We start from the raw sequence: 14,782 nt of genomic DNA on the forward strand, positions 1-14,782 counted from the left end.
CGAGGCAGAACTTTGTGTTTTTATTTTGCGGCGTTCACGCTCCGCGAAGCTTTAACGACGCGCAGCGAGGCTTACGTCACGCACCGTCACGCACCGCCACGCACGCAAAGTGTTTGGACGTTTTCTCTCCTTCAGCGCGATCACCTGCGTGTTTTCCTGCTCACAGTTTGGAACGAACGGAACAAAGTGAGAGTGTTCGCGTGGAAACTATCTCCATACGTGTGCGTGTGCGTGTTGGTGCCAGCGGCGCTAAAGGGGGCTCGGAGCTGTTTTTATTTTTGAGACGTGGCATTAATCGAACTGTTCGCCTGATGCGTATTGCTTCATATCAGGCGCTAATAACTAATCGATATTGATTATTGGCGCACATACCGGCCGTTTTTTGTTTCATGATGACATCTGTGGTTTTTATCGTGTGGCTGAAACGGGCATTGCGCAGGATTTTACGCGGATGTTTTTATTCGTTTTAATGAACGCACAGCTTGTGATTGTTCGCAGGGTCCATGGCCTTCTTGGGGAGAACATTTGGATCCGTGCGGTCTCCTTTCTCCACCTTGTGCCGGACAGCTGCCCGGTCCTACAGCTCAGAGCCCACCAGGGACAAAAGTGTCCCCTACGAGAAGACGCTCCAAAAGCAGGATGGAGCCTCCTCTGGACCGACTAAACCTTTACCCAGGTTAACTCAGTGCTCTCTTACTTTGTGCTGTTGATACATCATATATGAAATAGTATTTTGTGCTATGGCAAGCAATCCCTTCTCATTTAAAAGCTTCTGCAAGAAAAGGAAATAAACATGCTCTAGAGCAGGGGTCCCCAAACTACGGCCCGCGGGCCGGATCCGGCCCATTTCCACATTTGGCCTGGCCCCCTGAACAATATCAGTGACCCAAAATAAAAAATACTTATTTTCCTTTCCATACAACATGAGTAGTAGCCTCCCTTTTATTTTTAATGATGGTCACATACGGCCAGAAAGTTAATGTTCCGATGTTCTGTAATATCAACTTATGACATAGTAATTACTTTGTAATAACAGGGCAAGTTTCCTCACCTCCACGGTGTTATTATTAACAGACAATATCGGTTTCTGGGTGGTTTCTAAAGATGACTCATGAGCCAAGTCTGCTTTGCAGGAATTTTGCAGTGACAAGTTAGAAAACGAGACAACGAAGCCTTGAAACACATGTAGACCAAGAACCCTGGATTAAAAAACAAAATAAAAATGAAGGGCTGAAAGTAATTATTGCACCCACAGCTTTAACAAATGTGTGTGCTATGTTGAGTAGATTTAGTGTATTAGTACATGTGCATGATATTAAAGTTTAGTCTTTACATTTACATTAATTATCACCGCGACACGGAAAAATTCCCAGCTCATGTTACGTTACCTGCCGTCTCCCTCAGGTCCGCCGATGCTGTGGTGATCGGTGGAGGCAGTCTGGGCTGTCAGACCATCTACCACCTGGCCAAAATGGGAATGACCAACGTAGTCCTGTTAGAGAGAGACGGGCTGACTTCTGGCACCACGTGGCACACTGCAGGTAACGAACCAGTGTTTCAGAAGGACAGGTGTTTGTTCTGGTTGCTGTTGACATCACCGCACACGGTAAGCTGAAAAAACACAAGAGAATTGGCACATACAACTTTGCGTAATTACATCATACTGATTTGTATTGCAGAAGGCCGTGGGCTCACCCGAGCGGTCATGAGGCTGCTCGGATGAGGCACAGACCTGAAATGAAATGAAATGTCAGCATGTTTGATAGAAGTTTGAAAGTATGGCGGCTAAAGCGGAGGAAGTAAACAGACGAAACTACACGATGACAAACATAGATAGTATTAAACGGCTTAAGAATCCGTTTGCATCAGTCCTATTTAATGCTATTCATATTTTAAATCTACGTTCTATTTTAGCTTCTTCCTTTTCTAATTTAAGTTCACTTTAATTTACTAATCTTCTAAAGCCTATTATAGTCCTGATCTGCTCTTTTAACTTGAAGGACTTCAGTAGTCATCAAAAATACAGCAGTAATGCACGTTGGCATATTAAATGTACACAACCAGACTGATATACAGTCATCAACTGAATGCAATGCCAAAAGTCACACAGCAACCATGAAATCCAGGATATACTGTGTATGGATTTTTTATTTTATTTTTTAAAGTTATGTGTTTCTATGGTGACGATCCTTTTCACTAGGTCTGCTGTGGCAGCTCCGTCCCAGCGATATCGAGGTCGAGCTGTTGGCCCACACCAGGAACATCATCAGCAAAGACCTGGAGGAGGAGACGGGGCTTCACACGGGCTGGATCCAAAACGGTGGACTCTTCATTGCCTCCAACAAGCAGAGGCTGGACGAGTACAAGCGCCTCATGTCGGTATGGGTCGACATTATCGGCTTTTGTGATGTAAATATGGTCGAATTGCTAGATAAAGGAATTAAAGGCTTATTATGTGACTTGAGAGTTATTGATTACTCGGGTGGACAGCCGTATTACTTGGTAGTGTTTCTAAGAAGAATGCAATGGGTGCTCATTTTTTTGTTTTGTCGTGCTGGTGACATAGTGCTGGTTTATATAGATGAAAATCCTCCTTTTGTCCCTTCCCTCACTTTGGTGGTATCTTGCATGAGATGCCACAAAGTAAAAAAAAAAAAAAAAAAAACACGTGCTGATATGAAATCAATGAATCAATTTTCAGTGGTGTGCAGTTCAAGAATAGAGGAAAACGTAATTCTAAGACTAAAATGCAGCATATCTGATGGTTAGTACGGATTGTCCTCCCTTCTAATGCTGCTGCGAAACATACAGCCGTCATCTTTTGTCTCACTTTTGTCTTGAGCTCCATTGCTTCTTCCTTCACAACAAATCGGTTAATCAAATGCAATTAACCAATAATGTTGATTAGGGTCGATCTGATAAATTTGTTAAGGGAGTTCAAGTTCAAGAGAATAAATCCATCTGACATTAGGTCATCTACTGCAATGGCCTCGGATGCCACAGATTGAATGTTCGGGAAATCCCTGTCAATAGTGCCGATAAAGCACACGTCTCCCGTTCTGTCTAGCTTGGCAAGGTGTATGGCATCGAGGCCCATGTCCTGTCGCCTGCGGAGACTAAGGACCTTTATCCTCTGATGAATGTTGATGATCTCTATGGCACCCTGTATGTCCCAAAAGATGGCACCATGGACCCAGCAGGTACCTGCACCACCCTGACCAGAGCGGCCTCTGCCAGGGGAGCTAAGGTAATGTGGGCAAAATTCCTGTTGGACCTCGCATCCTATAATAATACACATTAAAAACTGTGGTCAAACTCAAGAGAATCGGGTATTTCAGCTCATTTGGAGTCATTATTTTTGCTAATTTTCAATATATTTCCACTAAAAGCTTTATTTTTAGATTCACGCGTCTGTTCAATTTTGCATACTTTCTTTATCGTGTTTGTTTTCTAGACACGAAATTCCACTCAGTTGAACACTGGAGGTTCTAGTTCATGGCCCATTACATTTGGTGTGTAGTTTTTGAAGTCACAACTTTCTACCGCTCAAACCAGTTTTTAGGAGCTGCACCTTTTTATGATGTAACACTTTTGGTGTGAAAATAACTACCCGTAGGTATAACCTTGTGCGAACTCCCCTTCAATGGCTTGTTTGGACAAATGACATTGAAGAGCAGAAAACCAAAGGAAGAACCAGTACGGTCCTTTTTAAAGCGTTCTGATTGTGGTACCCGTGCCGTCCTCGTTCCTTCAGGTGATCGAGAACTGTCCTGTGACTGGGATCCAAGTGAGAACCGATGACCTCGGAGTGAAGCGGGTGAAGGCAGTGGAGACCCCTCACGGAACTATTGACACACCTTGCGTGGTCAACTGTGCAGGTGGGATTCCGACAGGATCAATTAAATATGCGACACATTATAAGCATTTTTTGTGTTGATGCGGAGACCAACACAATGAAAGTAGTATTAAATATCATAAAAACACGAGAGTTTTAATAGAATACAGGTGTTATGTTTGTGTCCGTTGGCGTTTAGTCCACAACCTTTTGTCTACGTCCTCTGTGTGTTACATAAAAGGTGTGTGGGCTGAGAAGCTGGGCCAAATGGCCGGAGTAAAGGTGCCTCTTGTTGCGATGCATCATGCCTACGTGGTGACGGAGCGAATCGAAGGCATCCAGGTAGGAGCTCTGATTGTGATCGGTTGTGTTGAGTTGTGTTAGATTTGGTTAGCTGACATGCATATCTCACCTTGCGAGTTCAGGTATGTTGCGTTACCGGTACATAATTTGAGGGGAGTTACTTCAGCGTTACTGCGACGGCATGTATTTTGTACATTAGCCACATGACGAAACTAGGAAACCACTCCCAGAGAACAAGCCTCCGTCATGCAGCTCTTTCTCCTTGTAGTTGGCTTTGCACCAAAAATGATCATCTTCTGATGACAATTGTGTTGGTCGTAAAGTCGAGCTGTTGTAAGGCGACGGCTGCCTGTATACAATATAAATATATTATGCTTGTAATCATAATAAGGTCAATGCACTCGATTTGCCGGCTCGTTTTCCAAGAGACGTGTCTCGTAACCGCACGTCGTCACACACGTACAGTCATAGTCGCGGTTGTAAAGTCGATCAGTTGTAAATCGATGAGTATCTGTATTAGCTAGTGATGTGACGAGATGTGCCGAGGCTTCGAAGCGTGCGTCGGGTAATGAAGGGGGCGTTTCCGGGAAGCGCGTATCGAGGCTTGCTTTGCTTAGGGGAGGAGCCACAAATGATGACGTCCGACGCCTCGCTGCCCGGCTGCACCGCGTGATTGTGCCGCCCGGTTTGACAGCTTTAGAGACTCCTCAGGCTCCATTCAAAATGTGGGGTGCTGAAGGAGAGTTGCGGTCAGTTCGGAGAGTTTGGAGGGTTTAGGATGTAGGGTTAGAGTTTAGTTCATATTTAGGAGAGTAGGACCGGTGACAGGACGTCCCCTGTCCTGTACATCATTGTCCAAGTTCCACCAGCATCATCTGTGCCCTGTTCCTAGTTCCGCACGTCCCCTGTCCTCTGCCTGATTATGCCGATGCCACTTTCAGACAAACATTGCACAACCTGCCATATTATATTACCAAATTTAATATTACAAAATACATTAAAAAATGTATTATATGTGATAATTTATGTACAGAAATTATTTGGTCATACAGTTCTTGTGATTCATAGTCATTCCCTACAGACACAAACATTCAATCCGTCTCACAGCTTGTCCAGTAGGGGGTGTCTGAGCACATGAAGCTCCGAGAAATGAGCCCTTTCTCGAGTGGTTCAATGCCTCATGAGGCTTCGTCTCACCATCACTAGTATTAGCCAACCCCCCCCCAACAAAAGCTGACACGGCATGGTATGATATGGAATCTATCGCTGGTGCTGTAGAGATTTTGATGAACATAGAAAGCATAGAATGTTAATGAAGTAAAATAAAAGGAGAGTTATCGTTTTGCTCACCTTGATTCTAAATTAACTATTACTTTTCTGCAGCACGACATATTTGATGTAATGCATCCTAAATATTTATTCTGTGCAGAATATGCCAAATGTCAGGGACCATGACGCATCAGTGTACCTGCGCCTCCAAGGTGACGCCTTGTCCGTAGGTGGTTATGAACACAACCCGATTTTCTGGGATGAGGTAAGCTAGAATCCGACCTGGATCACCAAATACTTGTGGGAGGAAGAACTTGTTAAAATTTAGAGTGGATTCACAATAATTGGTCGAGTCAGGACTTTCTCAATTTCATTAACATTAGGAAAAGGTGCTGTTTGCGGATCTTTTGGTCGGGCATGGAAGAAGGTTTTGAGTTTGATACAGAAGAAACCTGCCCTTAGTCCTCAGTGGTTTTGTGTTGTGTGTGTGGTGTGTTTGCACGATTGCCTCAAAACTGCTGTGTAGATATTTTGTTAATTATGTGAAAGCTGGGAACAAGGATCGTTAACATCTTGACTTCTCCAGACACATCTTTGTTTTGCCAGTATTACAATATAAATACTCGCATGTATTTTTGTTTTGTTCTGTCCATGTATTTCTTTTTATTTCCCAGGTGTCTGATAAATTTGCCTTCAGCCTGTTTGACCTGGATTGGGACGTATTCATGCAACACATTGAGGGAGCAGTCAACAGAGTTCCTTCTCTGGAACAGACAGGCATTAAGTCCACTGTCTGTGGACCAGGTACACGCATGCACGCACGCACGCACACACACACACACACACATTCTTATTTCACTCAGCAAAGACACCTGGATGAAGAACACGTTGTTTGTTGCAGCAGATGATATGCAAGTTGTTTTCTATCTTTCTATTGATCGATCGTTTTCTACAACGTGTCTCTCCCTGTCTGTTTTCAGAATCCTTCACAGCAGACCATAAGCCGCTAATGGGAGAAGCCCCGGAGGTCAGAGGCTTCTTCCTGGGCTGTGGCTTTAACAGCGCTGGTGAGAGCTGCAGGATCGGAGGAAAAATGTGGAGAATAAAAGAGTGATTTGTTGTTCCATGAAGCACTAATTTTCTCGATCACAAGATAGCGTCTTATTCGATTTGACCAACAACACTTTCCTGACACACAAACAAAATGAAATCTTCCTATTTCACATAAATACACAGAACACATGTACAATTGTACAAGAGGGATAATTCTTCACAAGGTTAAAGGTTTCACTTCAGGAATTCTATTGCCAGATTAAACCAGCGCATCGTTTCTTAGTGGTTCTATCCTTTGCCCCCACAGCCTACATGAAAGTGATGACGTGCACGATACTCAACCCCACTTACCGTTTTGTGTGTCTGGTCGTAATGCAGTGGTGTTGCCAGAAGGTGGCCTTATTGCACCTGAAAGCTACTGTAACCATTATTAACAAAATAATAAGAATACACAATTTCCCCCCCTTTAAGGTCATGTTATTTTATTTTCTGTACTGTGAAGTAAAATCAACAACTTCAGAGTTGCTGATGACTGTACTGTAAGCAGAGGAATGCCACTGAGCTGTTGTTCCTAATGATTTCTATGCCGTCTGTGCGTGTGTGTTTTTTTGTTGTCAGGTATGATGCTTGGGGGGGGCTGTGGTAGAGAGCTGGCTCATTGGATCATACACGGCCGCCCTGAGAGGGATATGTATGGATATGACATCAGGTACAGTGAAAGTGCAGAAAGTGTTAAAGCTGCGGTGGAACGTCACGGAGCAGGTTTTGTATTTTGGCATGTGAACAGCGAGCAGGAGGAACTGGAAAAATGAGAAAAATCATTCTGTCTCCCGTCTCAGGCGTTTCCACAACTCGCTGACAGACAACCAACGCTGGATCAGAGAGAGGAGCCATGAGTCGTATGCCAAAAACTACTCCGTGGTGTTCCCCTTTGATGAACCGCTGGCCAGTCGAAACATGAGGAAAGACCCTTTCCATCAGGTAGATGAGCGTTTCGATCCGTGTTTCACGTGTTGTATCCCTTCTCGAGGATATAAAGGAAATGGCCTCCTCTGCGTCCATCGTTTATCAGGCTAGTCTTGAAGTAATGAAGATGCGAGGATCGACCTGACTTTATCTCATCTCTGTCTTTATCTTTCCTTCCTAATCTCTCTCACATCTTCTCTGCTCAAGCAGCTGATTCAGGCAGACAGCGGTTAGCTCTGTATCTTATCCCCACTTACATTTATTCATGCACTTTCTGCGAGCAGGATAATAAATGACGCACTTAAGTTTGGTCACCGATGATATTCAGCATCCTTTCCCTTCACTGGTCACAAGCTCTCGATGGACGTTGCTACCGTATTTTAGACGAATCTTGATGAAATTTTCTGTATGATTCATATATGCTACAATCATTCTTTGCTTTCAACTGATCCTGCAGATACACTTGTAGATGGGTCAGTAAAATGCCTGAGATTATCAGAAAGGAATCATGTTTTCCCCCCGTGCATGTTCTGTGGATCAACATGTGTTCTGATAAGCCTAATATCAGACTGACTCTTACCCCAGAAATGGAGAGTCAAATCCCTGAGTCGGCTGCGTCTTTGCAGCGCATGCGGCTTTGTGAATGTATCCATGATGATCCTGATCGGGGTCTTGAACCTGTGATAGCGGATCTTTTTTTTTTTTTTTTGCAAAACTGACTTACTTATTTTGGTGGAATTGTTCCAAAGTAAACTGATTGATAACCCAGCCACACGTTTGGCTGTGTGCGTTTTTGCCTCAGGTGCTGACCGAGCAGGGGTGCGTGTTCCAGGAACGACATGGCTGGGAAAGGCCTGGATGGTTCAACAAAAAGGGACCTGCACCGGTGAGACACGACACACACAAACTGGACACCAGTGATTTAGATGCACAATGCTGTGCTTTGGGGCAGCACAGTGGCGCAGTGGTTAGCGCTGTTGCCTCACAGCAAGAGGGTCCTTGGTTAATATCCAACTTGGGGCCTTTCTGTGTAGAGTTTCTCCGGGTTCTCTGGCTACCTCCAAAAACATGCGGCTTGGGTGAATTGGTCGCTTCAAATTGTCCACAGTGCGTGCGTGTGTGGCTTCTTCGATGATCTGGCGACTTGTCCAGGGTGTACCCGGCCTCTCGCCTGTAGTCAACTGGGATAGGCTCCAGCATAACCTGTGACCTCGGATAAGCGGGTGGAGACGAGACTCTTGTCACGCCTTTACGATGAATGAATGATGCTGGGCTTTTTTTTTTTTTACAAAGCTAACTGATTATTGATTCAGGCTTGCCATTAATAAACAGTAGTGACAGTAATCTGGCCCATGCTTTGTGTTTCACTCACCTTCTGTCTGTATTGTTACAAAGGTTAAAGACTACGATTACTACGGAGCTTATGACCATAAGAAGAACGAGAACTACAAGTACAAGAAATTGCTTGGCAAAGAATACACATTCGATTTCCCGCCGCATCATGATGTGGTAAGATACTAAACGTTTAATTTACCTCCGCCAAGGAGGTTCTGTTTTTGTCAGCATTTGTCTGTCTGTTAGCAACATAGCTCAAAAAGTTAGACAGACCTTGGTAAAGATTTTAGGGAATGTTGGCAGGAACAGAGAATAACATTTTGGTGAAGATCCAGAAGAGATTCTGGATCACTTATAGCTGAGTCAATTCCACATCGGAGCATGTCAACGGATTTGTTCCATCTTTAATACCTGAGGAGACGGGTCCAGATGAAATCAGGGTAAATGTTCACAACAAAACAATTTAGTTTTTGGACCCTTTCAATAATGTCTCCATCACCTCCACAAAGGAGGTTCAGTTCCTGCTGCCTTTACCGAGTCACTGTGGAATAAGTAGAGGACAAACGGATTTGTTGTCAAAAGCTTTGGATCCAAATCCAGAAGAAGCCGCCATTACTAAAAGTGTGCTTTATGTGAATAACTTTTAAACTAATAATGGTATCAATGTGAATCCAATCGCTAAAGGTTTGTTTTCATGGTTAAGGAATCTAAAAATAGAGATAAAATAAATGTAGGACCATTATTTTTGGTGGAAATCACAATATAGAGGGACTGAGGTGCTTGGTGGAGGTCTGCGCGCTGTGCTTTTCTAGTTGTTTGTTATCTAGCAAAATAAATATTAAACTACATGCAAAGTTCTGTTACTATGTGAGAGAGCAAATGGCTCAAGGCCATATGAGGATAAACTCCCTGAAAAAAAATGTCTTCTTGTGGGGAAATAACAATCGTGGAAAAGAGAGATTGGGCCAAAGGTTATTTCCTTGAGGGCGTTTGATACACATTCATCCACGTTGTCATGCTTAGCGAAGAGAGGAATACATTTGTGATTGAAAAATATAATATCGCTTTTAACATGATATATTGCATTTTTTTTAATGCAGATAAAGAGCGAGTGCCTCTCATGTAGACACAGTGTTGCTGTGTTCGACATGTCCTACTTTGGGAAGTTCTACCTCACTGGACCAGATGCCAAGAAGGCAGCTGATTGGCTGTTCACCGCTGACGTCAACAAAAAGCCCGGTCAGTCAAACGCATGCCCGAACATGCATAGTAAATACCACAGTTCACCATGTCGAAGTCAATCAGGAATCCAACATCCTGCAGTGTGTCTGGTTTAAAATTGTCTCCTAATGTTCTCATCTCATTCTCATCCACTAAATCAGTGTCTCAACCCTGTGTTGATCAGAACATTCTTTGACACACCCTTTTAGATTTATCTTGGATTTTCTTTTATGCCTCGTTTCAGCAGGTCCCACACGCGACCCACGGAGTGAAAGTCGGACAGATTGCATTAATAAACAGATTCATTTAAATCGGCACGTCACAGGATGCTGGATGATGAAAATGTTGCAGTGCTTCTTGTGATTAGATTGCGTGAATTTAGTGAGAAATAGTTTTTGATGGTATTCGCTTAATTGTGTTTTCACGTGTTCCAGGTTCCACTGTGTACACCTGCATGCTGAATAAGAGCGGAGGGGTGGAGTCCGACCTGACGGTGAGCAGGCTGCAGCCGGGGGCTGCCAACCTGCCGCTGGCGCCACTTTCTGATGGTGAGAGTTTCATGGTTGTCTCAGTTTAGTGCTGCACATCTGTTGGCTTCACCTTCATATTCCTCTGCAACTCTGATTATGCACTGTTTATTTATGCAGCGCCTGTTCAGTCAAACGGAGGTGAATGGCGTGTCGGTACACACACAGAACCAGTTAATAGTAGAGATATTGGACCTGGAATTTTCTTTTTGCAATGTGGCCTGTGAAGCTCATTAATATGCATCAGGAAATGCGATACGAATAAAGGTGACTGTACTAGTACTTTAATCATTTTTCAGCTAACACCAATTTCTGTGCTGAAAGGTGGAGAGAACCGAGTCCGTATTAGAGTTGATCCGTCTGTCAAAAAGAAGTCAGCATCTAGATTTGTTTTCTGGGTTTTTTGGGGGAGTACTGCGAAAATTACAAATATTGATTATTTATAATCACCTGTCCCTCACAGTGATTATTAAACTACCCAGTTTGTTAAATTAGGTCATTATGACTCCTTTTTTGTTTAAAAATTAAAGATCTGATATCAATCCTTTTCCAATTATGCCGTTGCTCCAGGTGATGTCTACTACTTGGCTATCGGAGGCGGTGTAGCTGAGCACAATTGGAACCACATTAAAACAGTTTTTATAGACCAAGGCTTCCGCTGTCAGCTGAGCGACCACTCGGAGGACATGGGGATGATCAGCATCCAGGGACCCAAGAGGTGGGAATTCATAAGAATGAAAGGAGGGGTTTATTGTCAAGATTTATATTTAGAGATATTTTTAGGAGATGTAAAAGAAGGTAACCGATTGATCGTATCTACTACTGTACTTTCAGCTTGTCAGGGGTCGCCACAGCAAACCTACCTTCTCTACTTCACCCTGTCCTGTGCATTGTCCTCCCCAACACCAGACACCAATTGATTAGGGAATTTGCTGTCAATATATATATATATATTTTTTTATTTTTTTTACAATTGTCTGTAGAATTTTCCCCAAAACTCTACAATGTAACACAAAAATCTGTCAGAAGGTTGTGCATTTTGCACTCTAGTTCCTATCAGAAGATGAACTTTGTTATCACTTCATAATGTGTAGTCTATATATTGATTGATTTCCTGCCCAGCTGCCTCTGTTTATGGTGTTTCTGTCTCCTGATTCCTGTCTGCAGTCGGGACGTCCTTCAGGAGCTTCTAGACACTGACCTGAGCAACGACGCTTTCCCGTTCTCCACACACAAAGTTGTCAATGCTGCAGGACATCAGGTGAGATTGCAGATCACAGCAATGCTAATTAACATAAAGGGCAATTGATTCAAAGCATGAGCTGCAGATTGCACATTGATCGCCTCTACATCTGATCCAGGTACGAGCTATGCGTCTGTCATTTGTTGGAGAGCTTGGCTGGGAGCTGCACATTCCCAAAGACTCTTGCCTCCCAGTTTACCACGCTGTCATGGCTGCTGGTGCAAAGCACGGCATCATCAACTCAGGCTACCGGGCCATTGACTCTCTCAGCATAGAGAAAGGTAACTTTTATAAGTGGTAATAAAGAGCTAACCCTAACAGGACAAGTACATGTAGAGGATGAGTCACCAATAAGTTTAATAGATGCTCTTCCACCTTTCTTTCAACAGTGTTCACAGTAAATGCCTTAATTATTTTAACTTCATCTCTTTATCATTATCAGGGTACCGGCATTGGCACGCTGACCTTCGCCCAGATGACACACCCCTAGAGGCGGGGCTAGCGTTCACCTGCAAACTCAGAAGTTCAATTGCATTCCAGGGCCGCGATAAGCTGGAGAAACAAAAGGAGGCGGGGCTTATGAGGCGGATCGTCTGCTTCACCATAGACGAGTCAGTAAAAAGCCTGAGATCTGATGTTCAGAAAGGAATTAATCAGTTGGTCAAATATCTTTTTAGGAAAACAGAAAACACTGAAAACATGTAAGGATGTTCTGTTTTTCCAGAGCATGTCTTGTGTCTTCTTGTGTTTTATACAAATCATATATTTTTATTTGTGTAGTGAAAAATGATTTTTAAAGGGAATCTGAAGAGTGGCAATATTCTTATTTACTCGGGTTTTTAATGTGCATTCAAAAGTTCATTCATTTAATGTGCATTCAAAATCAGTTATTATTTCTGAAATGTATCCTCTGGGTTCATTTGTGATCTTTGCATGCAATTAAATGCTTCTCTCTCTCTCTCACTCTCTACCAGCAAAGTGCCAATGTTTGGTCTTGAGGCCATTTTCCGTAATGGCGTTCCTGTTGGTCACCTGCGACGTTCTGAATACGGCTTCTATATCAACAAAACCATTGGTTATGGATATGTGCGTAACCCCGATGGAGGCGTGGTAAATGATCTAAACACACATTGCTCCCTGCACCCCCGTCATTATCCTCTGATTTTCCAGCCCTGCGATGGTAATCCGACTTGCTTCCAGTTATTCCGGTTAGACATGTGCAACGAAACTGGTATAACCAATTGAAAAGGAAACGTGAGCAGATACATTATCTTATAAATATTAATATGGTTTTCCAGCTTGAAAAGTCAATAATAGATGGGCTTCATATTTTTATTTTGTTACATTTTGCGAGCTGATCTCAAATTCTTTTTTCAGTTTCTTCTAATGCTTCATCTGGTTTTATTACATTTCTAATTTCTGTATTTATATATATTTGTATTTATTCATTTTTCACAAAACAAATCCAGACATTCATAGCAAAAATAAAGCAAGAAAACGTGGAGGGAGTGTGACAGAAACCCGAAAGGGCTTATCTTAAGGCCAAACCTTTACACTATTCATTAATCTGCTAACAATCACATTAATGAACATATTGAATTTATGATTGAGCATTGAACTTCATACATTACCATTGCATTAGTTTATGATTGTGGTATATATTTAGAGAGCAAGAATTCTTTAAGATACTATTTACTCTTTGTATTTGAAGTTTTCACATAATCTCCAAACTCATTCCATGATTTTGCTCCTCGATAACAAAATGAAAATTGCACTTGAGATATTTTGCTGAGTGGGAGATGAAGAGCCATGCCTTGTCTCGTGTTATAAAAATTAACTTGACTTTTTGTAACAAAGTAGCGACTGAAATAATGAGGGGATATTCAGTTCTTTATCATATAAACAAAAGTACATATTTGATTAATTGTAATGTCATAAATGTTCTGCAATTTTGCCAAAAGTGGGGCACGAGGGGCATCGTGATTTGAAAAGGTCGCTAAGCGAACTTTCTCTTTCTTTCTCTCGTCTTCAGGTGAGTCCTGACTTCATAAAGAGTGGCGAGTTTACCCTGGAGAGGATGGGAGTGACATACAAGGCCAAAGCCCACCTCAAATCTCCATTCGATCCTGAGAATAAACGTGTCAAAGGAATCTATGGATGAAGAATGAGTCTGACTTATTTCTGTCTTTGAGCGATGGGGCTTGGCATCTCAAATGCTGAACATAGAACTCGTAACTTATTTGTAGTTTGATTACAATATACATGATGTACTTTGTTTGGATTGTTTCATATGATGTATGAAGATATCAGTCGCAATCGTGTTGTTTCTATCCACCATGTTGTTGTGCCTACCCTCGATTAGCCTTAATTCTGTCAGCTATTTCATATTTCCATCGAAGTCTTTTATCATGATGACTGAATGAAGGCTTAAAAAAAATGCATTGTTAAATAAGTCAATAATGCCTGTGTGTAATTTAAGTTGACAACATTATGACTGGTACCATTTTTATGAGACATATTCTCATATAAGATTTAAGCCATGAATTCTATATTTGTACTTATGAATCTACAGTATCATGATATAATATAAGATTGTGCTTTATTTCTAATTTTTCCTATGAGGTCATATAGCTATGTAATAAAAAAAAAGTTGAAATTCTAAAAAAGTATGTATGCTAAGTGCTCTAATTTATGTAACTTTTGCAAAATCATGGAAAATGCAGATGCATGTGTTGTCTTATATCTATCAGCTTTTTCGGGGGGGGGGGGGACAATAACGTGCACACAATATAAGTGAGTCAATAAATGACTCCGGGAACTCTGCTCATACATTTCTCAAGCGTCTCGGTGATAAGTACCACTATAGGAACTCTAATGGCAAATGTCAGGTGCTGGGGTGTTTTGTGTTTGACAAACTAAAAGAACATTAAAAAAAAAAAGAAGACCTAGTAGTTTCCGATAGGAGGAGGATGCAGTGAAATGTGAGATCTGAAGTTAGGACAGTGTGACCTTTGTAACAAAATGTTACAG

General features: G+C 42.3%; 1 protein-coding gene across 1 annotated transcript; it reads left to right on the forward strand.

Moving 5' to 3' along the window:
- The first annotated feature begins 503 nt into the window (after positions 1-503).
- On the forward strand, positions 504-14,158 carry LOC137908312 (sarcosine dehydrogenase, mitochondrial-like). The gene is made up of 21 exons (XM_068752703.1): positions 504-676; positions 1,405-1,541; positions 2,201-2,379; positions 3,068-3,247; positions 3,755-3,878; positions 4,077-4,177; positions 5,568-5,672; positions 6,082-6,211; positions 6,388-6,474; positions 7,079-7,169; positions 7,300-7,441; positions 8,229-8,312; positions 8,822-8,935; positions 9,862-10,000; positions 10,417-10,530; positions 11,080-11,227; positions 11,677-11,770; positions 11,871-12,033; positions 12,195-12,363; positions 12,727-12,862; positions 13,785-14,158. Exons 1-21 carry the CDS (start codon positions 504-506, stop codon positions 13,911-13,913), a joined length of 2,739 nt encoding a protein of 912 aa, XP_068608804.1. The 3' UTR covers positions 13,914-14,158.
- Positions 14,159-14,782: the final 624 nt, after the last annotated feature.

Source organism: Brachionichthys hirsutus, chromosome 19 (assembly GCF_040956055.1).
Source record: "Brachionichthys hirsutus isolate HB-005 chromosome 19, CSIRO-AGI_Bhir_v1, whole genome shotgun sequence".
NCBI classification, from domain to species: Eukaryota; Metazoa; Chordata; class Actinopteri; order Lophiiformes; family Brachionichthyidae; genus Brachionichthys; species Brachionichthys hirsutus.